Genomic DNA, 21,311 nt, shown 5'->3' with positions numbered 1-21,311 from the left:
AGTCATTAAAATGTCGAAGAGAGAATTAACTCCTGTAACACAGAGGTAGGCACAAAGCAGTGGCGAAAATAACTGCAAGAAGCGCAGGGCAGTAAGAACACAGACGGAAGCCTGTCCATGTTGATGTTTCCAGGGGGATGGCTAGAAAAAGTTGGGCCTTAAGGGGTCCTTTTACACTGGTTGGGAATTGAATAAAGGGATGTCATCTTTCCTTAATTACTCTCTCTGCAATCATCACATCATCACTGTGCAGCTGCCTTAGGGAGAGGCTTGTAAATGGAGAATGGTTGGGTATCTGAGAGGAAGGGCTATGGTGGGATGTACGAGCACCGGGCCAAGGACCAGGACCTGTGTGTTCTAGACTTGGCGCAGCTACTGGGTGGCATGCGGTCAATTGCAGTGTGGTGGCCAAAGCCCGGGCTTGTTACCATCCGAAGCCATGGCTTTCTAAACCTGAGCAGGTCACTTGATCTCTGAGCCTCAGTGTCCCGGTGTGTAAAACAGGAATGGAAATACCTCTCTCTTCTAAGATTGTAGGGTAAGTGTTATGAAGAAAGGATGTAAAATGGTTTTAAGAACTGAAACATACTATACAAAGAGGTCTGGCCTAATCCTGTCGGTTACAGGTGGTAGACATTTCCACAAAGAAACAGAACACCAATGCTGAGGGCTCATATAACAGAGTTAGGCCTCGTACCCAATTCTTAGGTTGAATCCACCTTTTTTTTTAGGACTCACAACTGTCACGATGCCTGTTTCTTTCCTCCTGATATGGCCAGATGAAGAACTGTTAAGAAGATGGGGAGAAGAAGGGGAATTTTGAAGAAAGCAATGGCCACCATAGGAGCGCCAACCCCGAGAGAGCTGTATGGTTAGAGGGCGGGCACCTTCCAAGACGGCGCACAGGGCTCAGAGAGGGATCTCTAGCTGGGAACTCTCGTGAAGTGAACCAGCACCCAGAAATCCAGTCCAACCACAGAGAAAATCTCGGTAAGACTGCCAAGAAACCTGACCAGCAACAATGGATAGAGGTTTCAGCTTCTGAGATCTCGCTTCTCAGGTCTGGTAAGTTAGGATCCTTGCTTCTAGGTTCTTAGCAATAACATGCCACCATTCTTTTTTTTTGCTAAATAGTGCCAAGAAAGTACAAAAAGTAAGAAGACCCTCTGTGCATGGCTGGTTTTGGACCCAAGCTTTAAGGTCACTACACTGGATGAGAAAGCAACAGCTTTTCTCGCCTAAAAGTTTAATCTGGTCACTCCTGTCCAGGGGGGCTTAACTTGGGCTTTGCATAGCAAACAAGTCCCTTCAACAAAGTCTGATGACGAGAAACAGGGATACCCGGGTAAGAACACCCTCTCTGGGCAAACCTGAAGTGTGGAACATTTATCACCTTCCACAGGAAACATCACTGCTAATTGATCTCTTCATTAGCCAAGGAGAACATCAACCACTATAGCAACTCACAGGCTAGCGGCAGTTTGGGGCAATCCTTAAGTGCTTTCTAACTCATAATCATATTTCTTCTGAAGTCTGCTGGCCTAGAAAAATGACTCTAATTCCTCATGAATACACTGCCCTCACCCTCACTAATGGTGGACTCCCCTGGAAGGAAGATGGCGAGCAAAGGGTGCACATCACCAAGAGAAGAGACGGGTGAACCAGCGATGATTCGTCTTTAAAACCAGGCTGTGGCCGGAATGCTTTGTATTATCCGGGGGTAGCAGGTAGCATGAGCAATCCTTTTAGCTTCTGCAGCTCCTAGGAAAGGAGCGTCTGCTCTTTTCCTCATGAACAACTGGTCTGTTCTCTAAGATTCTTTCACTTACGTGATGTGTGGACAGGGACCAAGGGATACTTAGGCAGAAGTGTCAGGCTTCGGTGGCAAGGAAGGTCTGTGTGGGCGGGAAAGTTAGCAAGAAATCCTGCCAGCAACTGACAAGGAATGAGCTCTTTCTAGTAGCAACCAGTGCTTCAAGTTTAGAGATCAGTGGGCAAAATCCCATTCCCAGCAGACATGTCAAGAGACACAGCAGTAAGGTTCCCATGGGGGACAGGAGGCGTGTAGCACCCTTCGGCCAGGCTCCCTCCCCTTCCTGCAGGGAAATCATGAGCCAGGGCTTCACTCTGGGGGTCTGTCCAGGGCAGCTTAGCAAATGCCCACAGACAAAGACAGGACAATAGAGCCTGGAGCGATGGCTCCCTCATTAGCTATGCTGGAGGCTTCACTGGTCAGTAGGTTCCAGTGGCTCTGCTGGAGACTTCTCCCTCTGGGATGTGAGACTTCTGGAGGTGGCATGCCAGAAGGATGCGATAGTACTCCTACCCAGCTTTGACGTTCTTGGGATCTTGTTGGCATTTTGGAATGAGTTTCAGAGGTTTTACCCAGCTAGCAAACTGCACCGTCAGATCAGATGAGGACCTAAGACCAGCATCTTTAATAAAAGGCATAAATGTAGTGGGTGTGGTTGGCGTCTAGGTAGCTACTGGGGGTGTCTCTGGGCCCACGGTTCCCAGACAATGACTCTGACAGAGGAAAGACTGTAAATGCCGAATAAAAAATGTATCAAATGTGCAAGAATGCCCATTTTCACTTGGTTCCTACCCCTCTGCAAATCGGTGGATGCAATGTGCCCGCGATGGCAGCCTCCGGAGGAGCAAAGGCCAGCGATTAAATGATAAGAAAGCCCAAGCCTGTGGAGCAACGTGGCCTTACCTGGTGACAGGGAAGACTCGTAGGAGCTTCTCTCCTTGCGATTCATCTTGAAGGCCTGGATGTCCTTTTCCCTGTATGTCCCAAAGCCCTCGTAGCTCCTCCTTTTACTCCCGCTCATGTCACTGTCCCACTTGTCATTTGAAGGGTTCATGTCACTGAACACGTCCAGGCTCTCGGGTCTGGTGCCGCTGCCATCGCCACCGCTGCCGGAGTACCTTTTTGGGCATGAGTCCACAGGCTCGCCGCCCAAGTCGCCTTTGTCCTTGGCCTGGGTCCAATGCTGGGCATCGGAAAGTGACAGTGTAGACAGGGTGTCCACCTCAAAGTTGTTCTTGGAAGCTTTGTGGCCGGCTTCACTGTGCTGGTGCTTCTGCTTCTCTTTCGGCTTATTCTTCTCGCCCACCAACGGGAGCTCCTTGTCCGCACCGCCCAGCCGCTCGCTCAGGATGTGGCTGGAGAAGCCCGTGGCTTTGCCCGCGAAGAGACCGCTCAGGTTGTCATGGGTCCCCAGGATCCGGTCTTCCTTGTGCTTATGCTTGTGTTTGTGTTTTCTCTTGTGGAGCCGACCGCTGGCCAACCCCGCGCCGCCCGCCTTGGGAGGGTTCAGGGCTGGCTGCCTGTCCCCGAGGCCCATGCCGACAGGCCCCTGCAGGTGGACTCCGTGCTTCGCTTTATGCTTCGCTGTCCCAGACATCTTCACGTGGGAGCTCGTGTGGAACTGAGGAGGTGGCACCGTCGGCCTCATGAACGGGGACGCGGCTCCGAGCGTGTGCGAGAGGTACAAGGGAGCTGGGTACTGACTGTAATAACCCAGGTTCATCATAGGCATTGATGTGTAAGGCATTCCATAGGGTGCATAGTAACTTCCACTGGGAATAGGGTAGCTGAACCCTTGTAAAAAAGGCACCTTTGTCATGGTGTCATTGGTTTTTGCGGGCCTACCACGCTTCTTCTTGGACTTCAGGTCTGAGGTCCTGCGAAGATAGAGCAAGGGGTCATACTGGATATATGGCACCGGGTAGTAGTGATCAAAATTAATCCGGAAAATGCTGGGGTACGGATTCTCGTGGTAGAAGGTGTAAGTCCGGTGGGAGATCCTGAACACCTGGAACTTGGTGACGAGCTCCTCCAGGTCCGCCAGAAACTGCAGGTCGTCACGGTTCTGCAGGCTTTTCCGTTTCCTCTTGTGCTTTGGCTTCTTGAGGCTCTCGTGGGCCAGAAAGTTGTCCACCATGAGATGCTTCTGCCGGTGGCCGTGCCGGGTCTTCGTGCTGGTGTCAGACGGAAGGGTCTCCGGGTTGTCCAGGGAGCAGAAATCAAAGGAGTACCTCCGTCGGGATTCCGAACTCTTCTCCGCTTGGTCAGACGTGCTGTTGTTGTCCGTCCCGATGCCACTGTCGCTCGGGATCGTCTCCTCGCTGTGCGACTCACTCACAGGGGACAGGGTGATTTCCTTGAGTGACCCGATCTCGCAAAGGTGGGAAGGCGAGTTGGCCATCAGCCTGGGCGGGGACAGCTTCCAGGCTCCACTGTGGATTCCCTTCTGGGTTTTGGTTGGAAGAGCACTGATGGGCTGGAGATTTGGCATAGTTTTCAACTCTGAAAAATTGGTTTCGGTGCTGGCGGGGCTCAGGTTGCCATTGGACCCACCCAACTGCGTCGAAAGTGGGTGCATAGCTGCTGGTGAAGACGCCACAAGTGACTGAAAGTTGGAAGGCACGGCTGGAACGTCCGGCTGGCTAGAAACAGGCCTAGGGTGCTTGATGGCTGTTTTGGGTTCCTCGGATGGGGGTGGCAGCTCTGCTCTTGGCTTCCTGCCCCGCTTCTTGCCGATGTAGATGGTTCCCCTCTTGCTGACATTGATCTGTTTGCCCAATTTGCTCTCGATGGCCGCCGCCCCCGGGCTGGTCTCCGGGGGAGCTTTGGCCTTCAGAGCAATGTTGCTGGAGCAGGATAAGATCTGGTTCAAGATATTTTTCCTTTTGAGTGTTTTCATCTTGTTGATGGTCTTGATGGTCTTCTTATCCAGTACCCCAAGCTTTCCAACTTTTTTGTGAAATTTCATCTCGCTCATGGGCTTGTCCTCTCCTGGCACCAGCTGGGCCAACTTAGCTAAGCTGCGTCGTCTCTTTCTTTTCTTCGTGCCGGGGAACTCCCGGCTGATGGGACTGACCGGACTGGTAGAAGTCCCCTCGTGAATCGTCTCCACCGTGAGCAAAGGCTGCTTCTTCGGCCGCCCCCGCTTCTTCTTGACGGGCGTGATCACAGTAAGACTGTCTGTGTTGGTGTACAGAGGGCTGGACGGGGTGATGGGGTAGGCGGACGGTGGTTCCACCATCAGTTTATCGGACGTGGCCATGACTGCCTCCCGGAGCATACTGGTGGGCTTTGGTTTGCTGCACGTCCACCTCCGTTTCGCAGCAAATTTGGGATGCTGGATTTCTGGCAGCTTTCTGGAGGGAGAGTGGTCTGTGCACGTTGGAGGCGTCATGATCATGGGGGGCTTTCGCTGCTTGGTCACGCCTCCAGGCATGACTTTCTCGGCACTGCCGCCCGCTTCAAGGCCAGCTGAGGGGGACTCGTTCTCTATCATTTTACTCAATTTAGGGACCCGGGGATCTTTCTTATTTCCCTCAGTGTTGGCAAGTATCCTGTTAACCACTTCACTGCTCATGGTGATTCCGGAAGCCAGGGCTTTCTCCGGCTTGATCTTTTCCACCACCGCTTTGATGGACTGTCTCTTTTTCCTCTTATGGCTGGTTGGATCTAGACAGGGTGCCTTGATAGGGATAGTAATCCGGACATGGCTTGAGTCATTTTCAGGATTACTGACAGAACTCAAGTTCTGCCTGGCTGGTGATGCCTCGTGGGCATTGTCTGCAGGGTAGCCTTCCCTTTTCCCTTCCGTATTGTCAAATGCCTTCTGGGCATTCTTGACCCAGTCCAGGTCTGGGTTGGGTATGGTTTGACTTATCACATCTTTTTTACTGGACTTTTTCTTGCTGCCTGTAGCAGGTGGTTCTGGGGGCTCCTTTGTGACTCCTCCATCCTGATCTACCAAGGGCTGCAGCCCGCTGCACTCGCCAGAGCTGCTGGGCGGGGCTGGCGAGCCGTGGCTACCTGGGGATGGGACCACACCTCCCAAGAGCAGATCTTTGCTGCTGGTGGACAGCTGGCTCCACGTGCTCCCTGCACTGCCTTTCTTACCCTGAGCCTTCGCAAAGGAAGCCACGGGCTCAAGAGCGGGCATCTTGCTGGTGCTTGCAGTTTCTCTGCCAGACTCTGGACTGATGAAGCAATTCTGAGTGGCGGGTCCACTGTCAGAGTTGGTGGACCAGTCCATGTGGTTCTGGCTGCTGCTTTTTTGCTGGTGCTTTGGTTTTAAGGTGTCACTGGTGACGTCCTGTGGGAGGCCTGGGTCATAGTGGAGACTTGAGTGTTTCTGTGGCCGCTCGTAAGCCTAAGGGCGGGGCGGGGGAAGGAGAGAGAGAGAGACAAAGATGAGCATGTCAGAGCCATTTAAAATTCAACGTCAAGAGGCTTACTTATTTGAAAGTTGGAAACAGCTATCTATAATTCCAGAATGCTTCTGGAGGTTTTCTCATTTGCAGAAGTAAAAACAGGTGGCACTCATTCGGAACGTTAATAAGGATGCTTTAGTCGCTGTCTTCACCCCCCCCGCCCCTTCACCCCCCCAACAGGAACTTTTACCGATCCTGGTCGAATGCAATCTTGGAGTAAGAGCTGTTTAGACAGAGAACAGGCCCCGCATGTCACTTAGGCCAGTGCCGGACTAGATGCACGCAAGAGCTGAAACCTGTATAATGCAGAGTTCTGTCCATGGTGGCGGATCCCAGGAGAGACTGAACTTCCCGACTCCCTGGTCCCTTTGCCTAACTCAAGCTGCCTCTGATTTCTGTCCCTGCTTCCCATCCAGCTCACGTCCTTCCTTTGCTTTCTCCTATGGAAGTTCATTTCTGTTTGCACTTTACCCTGGAGTTGAGCATCTGTGTGCTCCAACAAGTAGCTCCCTGAGAGCCACGGCAACAAGGGAAAACAGCACGAGCTGAAGGATTGAGTGGGGGAGGTCTGAAGAATGTGTGGGGCCAAGGAGGGTGGTCAAAGACATGGAGAAGAAAAAATGAAGCAGGAAAGAAATATAAAAGACCTTCAATCCTTCTGACTCTAGGAATGGCACAGTGTTTGGGAGGTAGCCCTCTGAGGCATCCTGATGCCCAGGTTGGGCACTGACACCAATCTTGAGGAAACTCTTGGGCAGTCTCAAAAGGAACCTTGAGTCTCCTGGATGAATGTGCAAAAAAAAAAAAAAAAAAGGACAATCATTCAAGATCACACCTTCAAACTTTGTCAGCTGTGCTTTCCCTATGTGAATTCTAAAGGAAAGTCTCCAGACTCTGGCACCTTCCTTAAGACTGTTTAGTTGGGAAAAGCAGAACCTGTACTAGACACCCAACATAAACCAGTGTCTACAAAATCACAAAGGCAGTGGACAGTGAACACCTCATTTTGAGACATTAAAACTTATTTTAAAAAGATTTATATCTTCATTTTAGAGAGAGAGAGACAGAGTGAGCATGAGTTGGGGGAGCCGAGGGACATGGAGAGAGAAACTCAAGCCGACTTCGTCTTGAGTTCGGACCTGATGCAGGGCTCAAATCCCACAACCCTGAGTAATTGACTGAGCCACGCAGGTGCCCTGAGACATTAACATTTTTTTTTTAAAGATTTTATTTATTTATTTGACAGATCACAAGCAGGCAGAGAGGCAGGCAGAGAGAGAGGAGGAAGCAGGCTCCCCTAGAGAGCAGAGAGCCCGATGCGGGGCTCGATCCCAGGACTCTGAGATCACGACCTGAGCCGAAGGCAGCGGCTTAACCCACTGAGCCACCCAGGCGCCCCGACATTAACATTTTTTAACGTAAATATGCTAACATTATTTCAGATAGATTTTAAGCCATGCTACCAGTACAAAGAAGCATTCCTCAAAGTTTACTGTAAGTCCTGTTTTATACCCATAAGTAGTAAACATACAGGATGCATTATCCGAAGATTTGTTAAAGAAGGGAAAAATACTAGTAAACTGAAGAAAGCTTTGGATAATATCTCCACTTAGAAGTAAATGATGCTTGGCTTAGTGGATTTGGGAAGTTTTCACCGGTAACATGTGTCTGTCTTTATCTACATATCTATCCATGTATCTATCATCTATCGATACCAATCTACTTGCTATTGATGCGCTAGCATTTATATTTCATTAGAAAATATTTTTCATAGTCCCTGTTAAGAATCAAAACATAGATGCCAGAAAGAATGATGGGTAAAATTCAACACAGTAAAGCAAGTAGGGTTTCCTTCACACCAGTGTTTGGAAACCCTAGTTTTATTTTCTGCCTCCCTGATTTTGAGAAATATTTTTTATACTTCTAGTATTGGACTCTATTTAAGTATCTTGAAAGAATCTCCCCCAAGCTAAGCCCAGGAGAAATTTTAGACAAAAAAATGTATTTCCTTTTTTCCTCTTCTTGCAATGGTTGGTGGACACCACCATCACCACCATCTAGAGAACTAATTCTGCCACATGATTTGTCTGCTAGGAATTACTGCTGGGCACATAGGCTGCTGTCCCCTTTTCAGAAAAAACAAACAAACAAACAAAAAAAAACAAAACCCAAAAAACAAAAAACAAACCCAGAAATCTTATTCATGGCATAAAATATTGAATGCCACTTATCTTTTATGAATTAGGACTTTGCCCATTTGTCATTTGTGCTTTAGATTTTAGTTGGCACTAGGTGTATACTCACAGGATGACAAGTCTACAAAAGGCTTGGAAACAAAATGTCCTACTCTTTAGGGCAACAGTATAATTGGTTAACTCATACTAGAATATTTTTGAGAGTTAGTGGTGGCACTTATTAAACATTGCCATGGGACAAAAAAATCTGACTTACTCTTTTGGACCCCAGCAAAGCAGGACTTGTAGCCACCCTGTCTCCCCTACTCCCTCCCCCACTCTCCCTTCCCCCCTTCTCTAGATCTACATCTTTCCTAAGTCCACACAAGGGCTTCCTGGTGAACCTGGAATTCTTGGTCCCTGATTATCACCAGTTTTTCTTTTTTTCTTATTGCTCCATCTTCTTGTTCTTGGTGCCTAGCAGAATCCTTAGTTAACCCTTTATGTTCAATTCCCAGCTCAATCGTAGGGAAGCCCCTGCCTTACCGACATACTCCTAATAGAAGTTTTCATGAAACCCTGTAGGTCATCTTTGTTGGACTTTTATCTTAGTTTTAATTTTATATTTGATTTGTTCGTTAGTTGAATTAATACCAGTTTCCCTTTCTAGCCTGTATACACCATCACAGAAGTACCTGGCACAGCACCTGGCAAACAGTAGGCACTCAACAAACGTTTATTGAATGAATTAAGGAACACACATTTTGCGATGGGTATTTCACTTTGTCAACCGTGAGATTAATGACCTGTATATTACAGCATACTGTCTGCAGACAGAGTTACCTCCTCCAGACTATTTTCTTATGTCATTCCTTCTGCATGCACCAGTGTCTCTCCCAAAGACAACCGTCCCAATCCTCCTAATGTTATATGCCATTTATTTGTGCATTTTTCTGTCTCCCTCTCCCAGACTGTAAGAACTTTGAGGTCAGAGACTCCTTTATCTTCTTATCCCTTGTGCCCACAACAAAACAAACCATGCAGAAAGTTCCCAATAAATGTCTGTTGAGTGAATAAACAAAATCATGTTTGAGATGCCTATTACCATGACAAAATATGTGGCTGCCCACAGAGGAGGATAAACTGCCAATCATTTGTTTGATAATGGCTCATAAGGAAATTGGAGCACTCAAATGCATTAAGTAATGAACAAAAAAATCCTTCCCCTGTACCGAAGGACTAAAGGCACTTGCAAGGTAACTCCTCTTCGGGGCAGTTTTTACTGTTCGTTCTCCCTCATCTCCTGTTAATTATTTCACTTCCCCATTAACTCTGCCTTTGGGGAAGGCCACGTGACCGTAAGGGGCTGGATTCCCCTGAGACAGTTGAAAGGTGGGGCCTGCTCACTTATACCCAGGGCAGACCGGCTGCAAGTAATGAAGTTAAGTGTGCCTGGTTCCCAGTGCCTCCATCGGGACACTGCCTGATCTCATTGTTTCTACCATTTCAGCTGCAATTTGCCCTGCTGGGAGAGTTCCACAATCAAAGGGCAGGGAGGACAAAAGGGAAGCACAACAAAGGATCAGGATTAATGGGGGGAAATGGTGCTTTAAACCCTGCACTGAGATGGGCTGCAGAGAAGGGGCAAGGGGGACTAAGAAGGAGTACTCTCTAAGGGGTCCAGGAGAACATGGCTTTTCTCCAGCCTCGGCTGATGGCTATATCCCCTTGCATTTCACGGAAATCCCATTTCTTCATCTGTCAGCCATGACATATTATATACACAATGGTGAAGCTGTCAGTTCCAATATGTCCTTCACTGAGAATGGAGTACTTACTCCACTGAGACAGGGATGGACACGGCAAAACAGGCCCCTAGCTCAATGCTGGCACGGAAGGGGAAGGGGGGCAGAGGCTCCCCCTCCCACCCTGCCAGTGCTCTGGGATAGTGCTCCCATGGGGGTCATGGACTGGGAGCTTTATTGACCCACTTAATTCCCCTTTCCATTTTCTCCTTAGATTCTGTGTTTTTCTGGGAGTAAGACCTGAATCTTTAAAGGCCTCCATACTACCCTCTGTCCACAGCAAGGGCGTTGCCTAAGATGGTTACCAAATAAGGGAGGGCCTGATGACATTCTACCTTGGGCCAATTATTTTTGTGGAAAACTTCTAGTATCAACTAAGCCCAGTGTTATCTCTTGGCTGTTCCCACACCCCCAGAACTGTTGTGAAACACACAGTCGTTTCTTTTAAAAGATTTTATTTATCTATTTGAGATAGAGGGAATGAGAGAGAGAGAGAGAGAGAGAGAGAGAGTGTGCATGTTCCAATGCGCTCTGGCACAGGAGCAGGGGGGAGGGGTAGAGGGAGAGGGAGAAGCAGACTCCCTGCTGAGTGGGGAGCCTGAGGCGGGGCTTGATCCCCGGACCCTGGGATCATGACCTGAGCTGAAGGCAGACGCTTAACTGACAGGAATCACTCAGGTGCCCCCACACAGTCATTTTGAAGGTGTGGCTTAATTTTACAAGAACAATACTTTCCATGCCCATTGAGCCTAGATGCCAAATGTTCATCAGTGAACCACCATTTTGAAAACTAGACATATTTCCTTCCTAAAGGATGTGTTTATGGAAGCAAGTTCTTCTGGAATGTGAAGAATTATTTTGTAAAGTAGATAACTATCCCCTTCCCTATAACCAATGCATCATAAATCATATACATTTAAATTTTGTACAAGTTAGATTTCTTTTGAAAAAGCACTTGATTTTTGTCTACTTTTGAAAAAAAAAAAAGCATTAGATCGCTGCATAAAAACTTGAAAAATCCATAAAAATGGGAAGAAAATGAGTCACCCAGCCTTATCTATGGCTTATCTAAAGTAAGGGTTGTTGCAATGAGAGAAGAGGGCTATTTGGGTCTGAGAAAAATCATATAACTCATCAAAAATCAAGCATGACTTTGTGGGAGATAAACTACTCTTTTGGGTTAGCTGTGTTTGTGCTACTTTCTGCTGACACTGATAATTTAAATTTACTGTTTGTGAGATATTTTGCTTTACAAGAGTAGGAAAATATGCCTGGGTATGAAGAAACGAGGGGAGCTTTTGCTCTTAATTTGGCAACCGGTGCTTCTCAAGATGTGATCCTGGGTCACTGTATCAGAACCATCTAAGGTACTGGTTATTCATACAGATTTGGGGCCCCATTGCAGATCTATTCATTGCGATCTTCTAGGGTGGGATCAAGGAATGTGCACTTTAAACATGCTCTTCAGATAATTCCAATGCATAACGAAGTTTTAAGAGCACTGATCTAATGTTTGAATACTGTAATTCCTCTGGGGTGGGACTCTTCTGTGGTTGCTATGACATTTGCAGCACTTTTTGGTGGTAAATACGCAGAACAAACCACCACAGGCCTGTTAGGATATGCAATCTGGCACCATTGAGCATTCTTGTTTTGCTCCCTGAACTCTTTGTTATTTACACAGTAAGAAACTCTAACACGGTACCCTCTTTAGGCATTCCAAGTCCACTGCAAGGTGAGGTGGGCAGAAAAGTCAACCATATGGGTAGATGAGAGTATTGTCTTCCCAGAAAGAATTTGGAATGCAGGTGCTCATGACTCCAACTCTGGGATTTCTATATCCCCAACTCATGCAGGCCAATCCCCAGAGCCCTAGGGTATCCTGGCATTTATCTCTGAGGCTTGAAGCAAGTGCTCAAGCCTGAGCAAGAACTGAGTGTGGGAGACAAGGGGAATGTACCAGAAATTGTATGATGAAAGGTCCCCAATCCTGGCTATACGTTAGACTTATCCAGGAAGCTTTATAAAAAGAACGCCATGCCTGGGATCTGACCCAGACCAATTAAATCAGGATTTTAGAAATGGGGTCTGAACAGTAGTACTTTTTTCAAAGCTCTTGGCCATCCCAATGAGCAGACAAAGTTGAGAACCACTGGATTATATCAAAGACAGGGGGTCTGGGTTAGGGACTAGAGAGGTTCTGATATTATCAGATGTTCCAGTTCAGTGGTTTTCAAATGGACTAGGACTCCACAGAGTCCTAGGATTTTGTGGGACTTTCCTGAACTATAGCCAGTGGATGGGGCAGAAGAGATGCATCACATCATTCTTTTAACACCCAAATAAACAGAGCAGCCTTGCAAAGGATTTCATTTAAGAGGGTAGGGGTGGGGAGAGATGGTTCTGTCACTTAGAGACTTTGAAGATGACTCTTTAGGCTCATGAACAGAAAACGCCTATATTAGCTTCCATTGAACTTGACCCCAGAAGATCTCTCCTCAGTCCAGTTCATTCCTCTATTTGCTAATGGTAGGTATAGAAGAATGCCACTAAGTACCTTATTTGAACTAGGGCCTAATGATTCTTTGATTTCCGTGGGAGTTATGGACTGAATGTTTATGTCCCTCCAAAATTCCTATGTCAGAAACCCTAAACCCCAAAGTGATGGTATAATGAAGTGGGGCCTCTGGGAACATGATGTAATTAGGTAATGAGGGTAGAGCTTTCATGAATGGGATTAATGCTCTTATATTAAAAGATACCCCACAAAGCTCTTTTGTCCTTCACTATGTGAGCACACAGAGAGTAGAGGGCTATGTATAAACCAGGAAGCAGGCTCTCACCAGATGCTGCATCTGCCAACCTTGATCTTGGACTTTCTAGCCACCAGAACTATGATAAATTAATTTCTGTTTATAAACCACCCACTCATGGTATTTTGTTATAGCAGCCTGAACAGAAGCACTACCCAGCTCCTAAACAGACATAAAATTTCCAGTTACATATATAAAGTGAATGTGTCCTCATTTCCTGTCACATGAACTGCCCTGGGAAGTCACCTTGATTTAGTTCTCAAAGGAACCATTCCTGATTTACTATTTGGGGGCTGTTTTAAGTGATACTAGAACACTCCTTTTCCTGGGGGTGATAACAGCTGGTGCAAAGACAGAGGCCCCTAACATACGCTTCCTCGAATACATGGTAATTCTGCATAATTTAAAATGATCATTGACTTCATTCCAGCCACGATGTTATGATAGGTATTAGACTTACCTTTTTCATGGAAACAAATATAAAACTGAGCATACTATATAAAGCAACTGTTTTCAGGCATTGGGAAATAGATAATATGTGCTGTGACTCTAGAGAGAAGGAAACTCATGAGGTCCCTGTAACCCTAGTTTTCTTTGCCTGGGAGCACTTTGATGGGCACAGAAAAGTGGAAACCAGAGACCTGTGATCTCCCTACATGGAAGAAACAGAGATCAGAATTTGGGGCTGAAGGAACTGGGATTTGAGAGACAGGGTACCTAAGAAGAGGGAGCTATGTAGAAAAGAAACCCTAGAAACATTTATAGGGATCTTCTTATGTCTTTGGCCAATTTTTAATATACACTTGAGGGCAAGGCCCCATGAAGCCCAGCAGAGTTCAGCGACTAGGGGGCTACAAGCTGAACAGAGTCTTGACATCACCAGTACTGGGCAGTTCCGGATTTCTATGTAGCCAGAGTGGAGCACTTTAATGAATATTCCAGAACTCAGTTGATATCCTAGAAATGGTACTCCTTTTTTTTTTTTAAATATTTTATTTATTTATTTGACAGACAAGAGATCACAAGTAGGCAGAGAGGCAGGCAGAGGGGCGGGGGGAAGCAGCCTCCTTGTTGAGCAGAGAGCCCGATGCGGGGCTCAATTCCAGGACCCTGAGATCATGACCTGAGCCAAAGGCAGAGCTTAACCCACTGAGCCACCCAGGCACCCAGAAATGGTACTCCTTAAGATTAGGATTATTCTAGCCCCAGAATAGAAACTATGTTAGTTCCTTCCTAGCAAAGTTTAAAAAGAATCCTCAATAGGATAAAGCTAGCTTGCCAATAAATTAACTACTTATCAGAACAGAAGTCAAACTCTTTAAAGGAAAACAACAAAATCCAGAATCTCTGCAATATAGTATCTACAATGTTAAAGACACAATAAAAAATGCATTACACAAGCAAAAAAATAGGCAAACGTGACCCACAACCAGGAGAGCCGAGATAGATCCAAGTCCCCCAAAACAGCCATTATGAAAATATTCAAGTATTGCAAGGAAAAGCTAAACATAATTGATGAACATATGGGAGAATCTCAGCAGAGAGATGGCAACTATACCAAAATAACCAAATGAAAATTCTGAATTGGGAAAATACAATATCTGAAATGAAAAATTCCCTGGATGAACTTAACAGCTTATAGGACAATGCAGAAGAGAAGTTCAGTGCACATGATGGGGAGGCAGTTGAAGTGATCCAAACTGAAAGAGGGAGGAAGATGTAAAAAACAAACAAACAAAACCAAGGCTTCAGTATCCCGTGGAAGAGTATCAAGAAGTCTAACATATATAATTAGCAACCCAGAAGTAGAGAAAGAGACTAGTACATGTGGATTAACTTAGCTAAGAAGCTCAATAAACAGAACAAACACACAAAACCACATCTAGGCACATTGTAAACAAACTGATGAAAACCAGATAAAAGTTTTATAAGCAGCCAGAGAATTAAGGCACAAAATTATAGGGGGATAATGACCAAAATAATGTCTGAATTCTCGTCAGTAAAAATCAAGCCAGAAAACAATGATAATAAGATCTCCAAAGTGCTAAAATAAAGAGAAAAAATCAACTTACATTTCTTTTTTTTTTTTTTAAGATTTTATTTATTTGACAGAGAGAGATCACAAATAGGCAGAGAGGCAGGCAGAGAGGCAGGCAGAGAGAGAGAGAGAGAGAGAGAGAGAGAGAGAGAAGGAGGCTCCCCGCTGAGCAGAGAGCCTGATGTGGGGCTTGATCCCAGGACCCTGAGATCACGACCTGAGCCGAAGGCAGCGGCTTAACCCACTGAGCCACCCAGGTGTCCCTCAACTTACATTTCTATATCCAGTGAAAATACCCTTGAAAAATGAAGGCAAAATAAAGATATTTTCAGATAAATAAAAACCAACAGAATCAACTGCTGGCAGATGGAAATTATAAGAAATGTAAAAGGAAGTTCTTCAGGGTAAAGGGAAATAATACCAGATGGAAACTCAGATCTACATGAACAAATGAAGAACATGAAAATGGAAAATATGTGGGCACATAAACAATTTAAAAGACAAATGGCCGCTTAAACAGAAATAATAATGTATCATGGCGCTTATGACATTTGTAGGGATAAAGTGTACAACAATAAAACAAAAAAGAAGAGGGTGGTAAATGGAAGTATGCTTGACCATTAAACAACATGAGTGTGAATTGCATGGGTCCACTTATATGCAAATTTGTTTCAATAAATACAATACACTATTGTCAATCTATTTTCTCTGCTTTATGATTTTCTTAACACATTTTCTTTTCTCTAGCTTGTTTTATTGTGATTACACGGTAGATAGTACATATAAGACACAAAATATGTGTTAATCAACTGCTGATGTTATCAGGAAGACTTCCAATTAACAGTAAGGTATCAGTGGTTAAGTTTTGGGAAGGGAATCAAAAGTTATATGTGGATTTTCGATTGCATGGCCGGGGGGGGGGGCGGTCAATGCTCTTAACCCCTCTGTTCTAGGGTCAACTATATATGCCTGTTAAAGTTCTTATATTTGAAGGGATATGATAATAGTTCAAAGTAGTCTGTGATACTTGGTGCACACCATAATCTCTGGAGCAACCACTAAAAATGAAAGAAACTCATGTATCAAAAATGCCAATAGAAGGAAATTTATGGAATATTAAAGAGAGCTTAATTAGTCCAAAAGAGGATAGAAAAGGAGGAAAAATAATGAAGAGAGATGGGACAAAGAGAAAATAGAGTAACACGGTAAACAAACTCAATACTACTGGAAATTACATTAACTCAAAATATATTAAACACTCCAAAACAACAACAACGACAACAACATGGAATAGGTGGTCAGATTGAATGAAAATGTAAGACCCCACTATAGACTATTTACAAGGGATACTTTTTAAATATAAGAACACAGACAGCTTAAAAGTAAAAGAATGGAAATGAGATAAAGCACACAAACAGTATTTTAAGAATGCTGGAGGCACTCCATACAATGTGAAATAGTCAGAACAAAAGGTATTACTTGAGATAATTAGGGGCATTTTGAAATGACAAAAAAGAAGTCAATTCATCAAGAAGAGACAATACTACTAAATTTGTCTGCAACTCAAAACTTCAAATACTTGTGACAAAAAGAGAATTAAAGAAAGAGACAATTCCATAATTAAAAGGATTTAACACTTGTCTCGCAGTAACAATACAAAATGACCAAAGAAATCAGAAAAAAAAAAAAAATATATATATATGGAAGATTTGATCGTCATGCAACCAACCAGACCTCACCCAACAGCAAAACACCTCGGCCAAAATATTCTGAACCACAAAAGAAGTAGGAATGGCCAATGAGCACATGACAGTGTCCCCAAAAATCATTTGTCAGCAGGGAAATGCCAATTAAAACCATAAGAAGATACTACTATGTACTCAGCAGGATGGCTAATATTGAAAAGCTTGACAGCAAGTGTTAACAAAGATAAGGAGGAACTCAAACTCTCATCCATTGCTGGGGGGTTACAAATGGTACAACTGCTTTAGAGCTTGGTTTGGTCACATATTTTAGAGCTAAATATCCCCTATGACTCAGCAATTCCACTCCTATGAATTTACCCAAGAGAGATGAAAATATTTATCCACAATTAGACGTTCATAGAAACTTCACAATAACTTAATTCTGAGTAGAAAGCACCTGCAAACAGCCCAGGTGTTGATCAACAGGAGAAGACAAAATTCATCAATAAAAAAAAAAATGTAGATATAATCCAAAACATGCATAAAACACACACACCCTGAGCTAAAGAAGCCAGACCCTTCAAAAGTACAAATTGTACAACTCCATTAATGTAAAGTTCTAGAACAGGCAAAACTAGTCTATTATGGTAGAAATCAAAACAGTGGTTGTCTGTAAGATGGAGTGGGGTGTGGTGGGGTTGTGAAGGGGCAGGATGGAAGTTTCTGGGGATAATGGACATATTTTAAATCATGATAGGAGTGCAAATTACACAGCTGTATACATTTGTCAAAACCCCTTGAATATATACTTGAGATCTGTACATTTCAGTATATGTAAATTTCATCTCAATTACATGAGAGAGAGAGACAAAGTATATCAAACAGTGATTATTAAGAACTCCTTATATCCAACACCCATGTATACGCACATTCCTTCCCTGCCACGCAGCCACTCTGTAGAACTTAGGGACTCTTTTCTCAAAGGAACACCAGAAGCAGCCAGCTACTCACTGTTTCCCCTTCCTAGAGTCCTCCCTCTCCCCTCTGCACAGGGACAGCTGAGGGAGTTGATCCCAAAACAATGGAGCCTGAATCAAGGAGGCAGGTGCTTGTGGCTTCTGCAGGCCCTGTTCTCTCCTTTCCTCATCCTTGGCAACATCCCTGCCCCGGACCAAAAGTAGAAAGGTGAAGCCTGCCTCCACCCCAGCCACAAATCCACCTTGTCTGAGGTAAGGAAGGAAGCTTGACGAGAACCTGCTCACAAATCAAAGTTAGGGCTGCCCTGCCTCCTCTGTAAATCATTCGAGATCCATCTGGGTAATGACTCCTCCAGTGTAATTCCCTATTAAGAGGCTTTATCTGGAGAGATAAGCAGCTGGTTTCCGTGTCACTAATTGCTGTCTGCTGTGATTTTAAAACATCTGCACCATTGTGCTCTTCATTTTCATATTCTAATCACCCTGAAACTTGAAAAAGGTACATCATTGATTGTTTCTATGGGTTAATTAGTACACAGTCTCCTTGTAGAGACAATTTAGAGGCAGCCAGAACCTCAATCAGGAAGTTTGTTTTAAAAATTAATAACATCGGCTGTGGCTGGAGGGACTGACATGTTCAGGGACTAATCAGGACTCTCCTGGTGGGGGCGCCACCTTCTGTTCTGCTCCGTAGAGGAGGAAAGCCTATAGGGCCAGGGGCGGGGGTGGGGGGTGGGGGCAGGCAGGATCCAGGGACCCAGGAATCCAGGACAGGACTTGGTCCCAAGCAGACCTGATCACTAGTCTCTGCTGCCTCCCTCCCCTTGCAACTAGCCCGGATCCCTTTCCCAGTCAGTACAAATCAGGACTTTAACGAGGATTGACCAAAATATCTGGAGGTGAGAGGAATTTGTGAAAGCAATAAGAGTATGGGCATTATTTCAGGTTTTAGAGTCTGTTCCTTGTTCCTCTTCTGTCCCCATCTCAACTATGGAAGGCGATTAAGGGATAGGGCATTTAGAGTACGGATGAAAAGAACCAAGCCAAACGAATGAGTGACATTGGAATTCAGAACTTCTCAAATTAAATTGCACAAGATTCACTTGGATATCCCTTGAAAATGCAGGTTCTGATTCAGGAGCTCTGGGGTGAAGCTGAGATCCTGCATTTTTAACAAGCTCCAATGTGGCACCCAAGGTCAACCATCTGAGATGTGGTCTAGAGCCTCAATTCCCAAGCCCTCGACCAGAATCACTATTCCTGAGATCCAAGGGACAGCAGAGAGACGAAAGTGTGGTAAGGGGGCCTGGGCTCTGTGCTGGGGTCTTTTTCCCAACCCCACAACTAACAGGATAAGTCACCTGGCCTCTTGTGTCTTGTCTTCTTCATCCAGCAACTAACAGAAGTACCTTTCTCTCTCTTAAAAAAAATATTCAAGTTATTTAAAACGACAACAATAAAAACAAACGACAACAATAAAAACAGTGTATTCATTTTTATCCCCATTGCTTCTTGCAATCTAACATCCAATGTGTTCTCTGGATCTATGAGATTGTTTTGTTTTTCCTTAAGATTCCACATTTAGGAGATCATACAGTATTTACCTTTCTGTCTGACTTATTCACGTGGCATAATGCCCTCTGAGTCCATCCATGTTGTCATAAATGGCAAGATTTCATTCTTTTTTTGTGGCTAAATAACATTCTGTGTGTGTGTGTGTGTGTGTGTGTGTGTGCACCATCTTTATTCATTTATCCATCAGTGGACACTTAGGTTGTTTCCGTATCTTGGCTTTTGTAAATAATGCTACAATGAACTTGGGGGTGCATATGTCTTTGTGCAGCAGTGTTTTTGTTTTCTTTGGCTAGATACCCAGAGGTAAAGTTCCTGCATCATATGGTAGTTCTATTTTTTAATTTTCTTTTTTTTTTTTAAAGGATTTATTTATTTATTTGACAGAGAGAGATCACAAGTAGGCAGAGAGGCAGGCAGAGAGAGAGGAGGAAGCAGGCTCCCTGCTGAGCAGAGAGCCCGATGCGGGGCTCGATCCCAGCACCCTGGGATCATGACCTGAGCCAAAGGCAGCGGCTTAACCCACTGAGCCACCCAGGCGCCCCTATTTTTTAATTTTCTGAGTTAACCTCTATACTGTTTTCCATGATGGATGCAGCAACTTACATTTCCAGCCACAGTGCACAAGGGTTCCCCTTTCTCCACATCACAGGTGTGAGGTCATATGTCACCGTGGTTTTGATTTGCCCTCCCCTGATGATTCCTGGTGCTGAACACCTTTAATGTACTCCTTGGTCAACTGTACATCTCCTTTGGAGAAATGTCTGTTCCATTATTTCGCTCACTTTACAATTGGATTATTTGGGGCTTTTTGCTATTAAATTGTATATGTATTTTTATATCTTTTGTCCTCTACATATTTTGGATATTAATGCCTTGCCAGATATACGATGGCAAATATTTTCTCCCTTTGGGTAGGTTGTCTTTTCATTCTGTTGATCGTTTCCTTTGCTGAGCAGGACCTTTCTGGTTTGATGCAATCCCATTTGTTTATCTTTGCTCTGGTTGCTTTTGCTGTCAGATTCAAAACACCATCACTGAGACCTGTGTCAAGGAGCTTACCGCCTATTTTCTTCTAGAGTTTCATGGTTTCAGGTGTTACACAAGCCTGCAATCTGTTTTGAGTTAGTTTTTGTATGTGGTGCAAGACGATGGTCCAATCTCATTCTTTTTTTCTTTTTCTTTTTTGTAAAGATTTTATTTATTTATTTGACAGACAGAGATCACAAGTAGGCAGAGAGGGAGGCAGAAAGAGAGAGAGGGAGAAGCAGGCTCTGCACTGAGCAGAGAGCCTGATGCGGGACTCAATCCCAGGACCCTGAGATCATGACCTGAGCCGAAGGCAGAGACTTAACCCACTAAGCCACCCAGGCGCCCCTCCAATCTCATTCTTCAGCATGTCGCTGTTCTGTTTTCTCAGCACCATTTCATGAAGAGACTGTCCTTTTCCCATTGCGAATTCTTGACTCCTTTGTTGTAAATTAATTGACCGTATACACATGTATTTATTTCTGGGCTCTACTCTGTGCCCTTGATCTATGTGTCTGTTCTAAGGCCAATGCCACACTTTCTCATTTACTATGGTTTTGTAGTATAGTTTGAAATTGGGATTGCGATCCCTCCAGCTTTGTTCTTCTTTCTCAAGATTGCTTTGGCTTTTTGGGGTCTTTTGTGGTCCCATACAAATTTTAGGACTGTTTGTGAGTGCCTATCTCAAAGGGGAGTTGAAAGGATTAAAAGTTGGTATAAAATATTTAATCTGGTGCCTGGCCTACCGTAGGTATTATATAAATACAGCTATCATACTGATGTGTTTTTTTAATAAAGTCCTTTTCTGAAAAGCAACATCCGGCGGAAATGGGGGGTCACAGCAGAGAAACAGAGAGCCTCATTTAATCTCAGGTGGTGTTTTCTTGCAATCACCCATTCTAGAGGCCCTTTTGAACCAAGTCTGTTGCCACCCCCTACCCCCCAACCTAAACCAATGTTCAGAATTCACGGTCTTTCTTC

General features: G+C 44.8%; 1 protein-coding gene across 1 annotated transcript in view; it reads right to left on the bottom strand.

Moving 5' to 3' along the window:
- Window positions 1–21,311, bottom strand: part of LOC111142556 (SET binding protein 1) — a 352,841-nt gene that overhangs the window by 98,340 nt on the left and 233,190 nt on the right. Inside the window, exon 3 of the mRNA XM_022495825.1 lies at window positions 2,717–6,176. Within this exon, the coding sequence (XP_022351533.1) occupies window positions 2,717–6,176 (3,460 nt within the window). The remainder of the gene's footprint in view (window positions 1–2,716; window positions 6,177–21,311) is intronic.

The sequence above is a fragment of the Enhydra lutris genome, unplaced genomic scaffold (assembly GCF_002288905.1).
Source record: "Enhydra lutris kenyoni isolate GAN:26980312 unplaced genomic scaffold, ASM228890v2 scaffoldscaffold8, whole genome shotgun sequence".
Lineage (NCBI taxonomy): Eukaryota > Metazoa > Chordata > Mammalia > Carnivora > Mustelidae > Enhydra > Enhydra lutris.
This window is presented reverse-complemented; position numbering and strand designations above follow the sequence as displayed.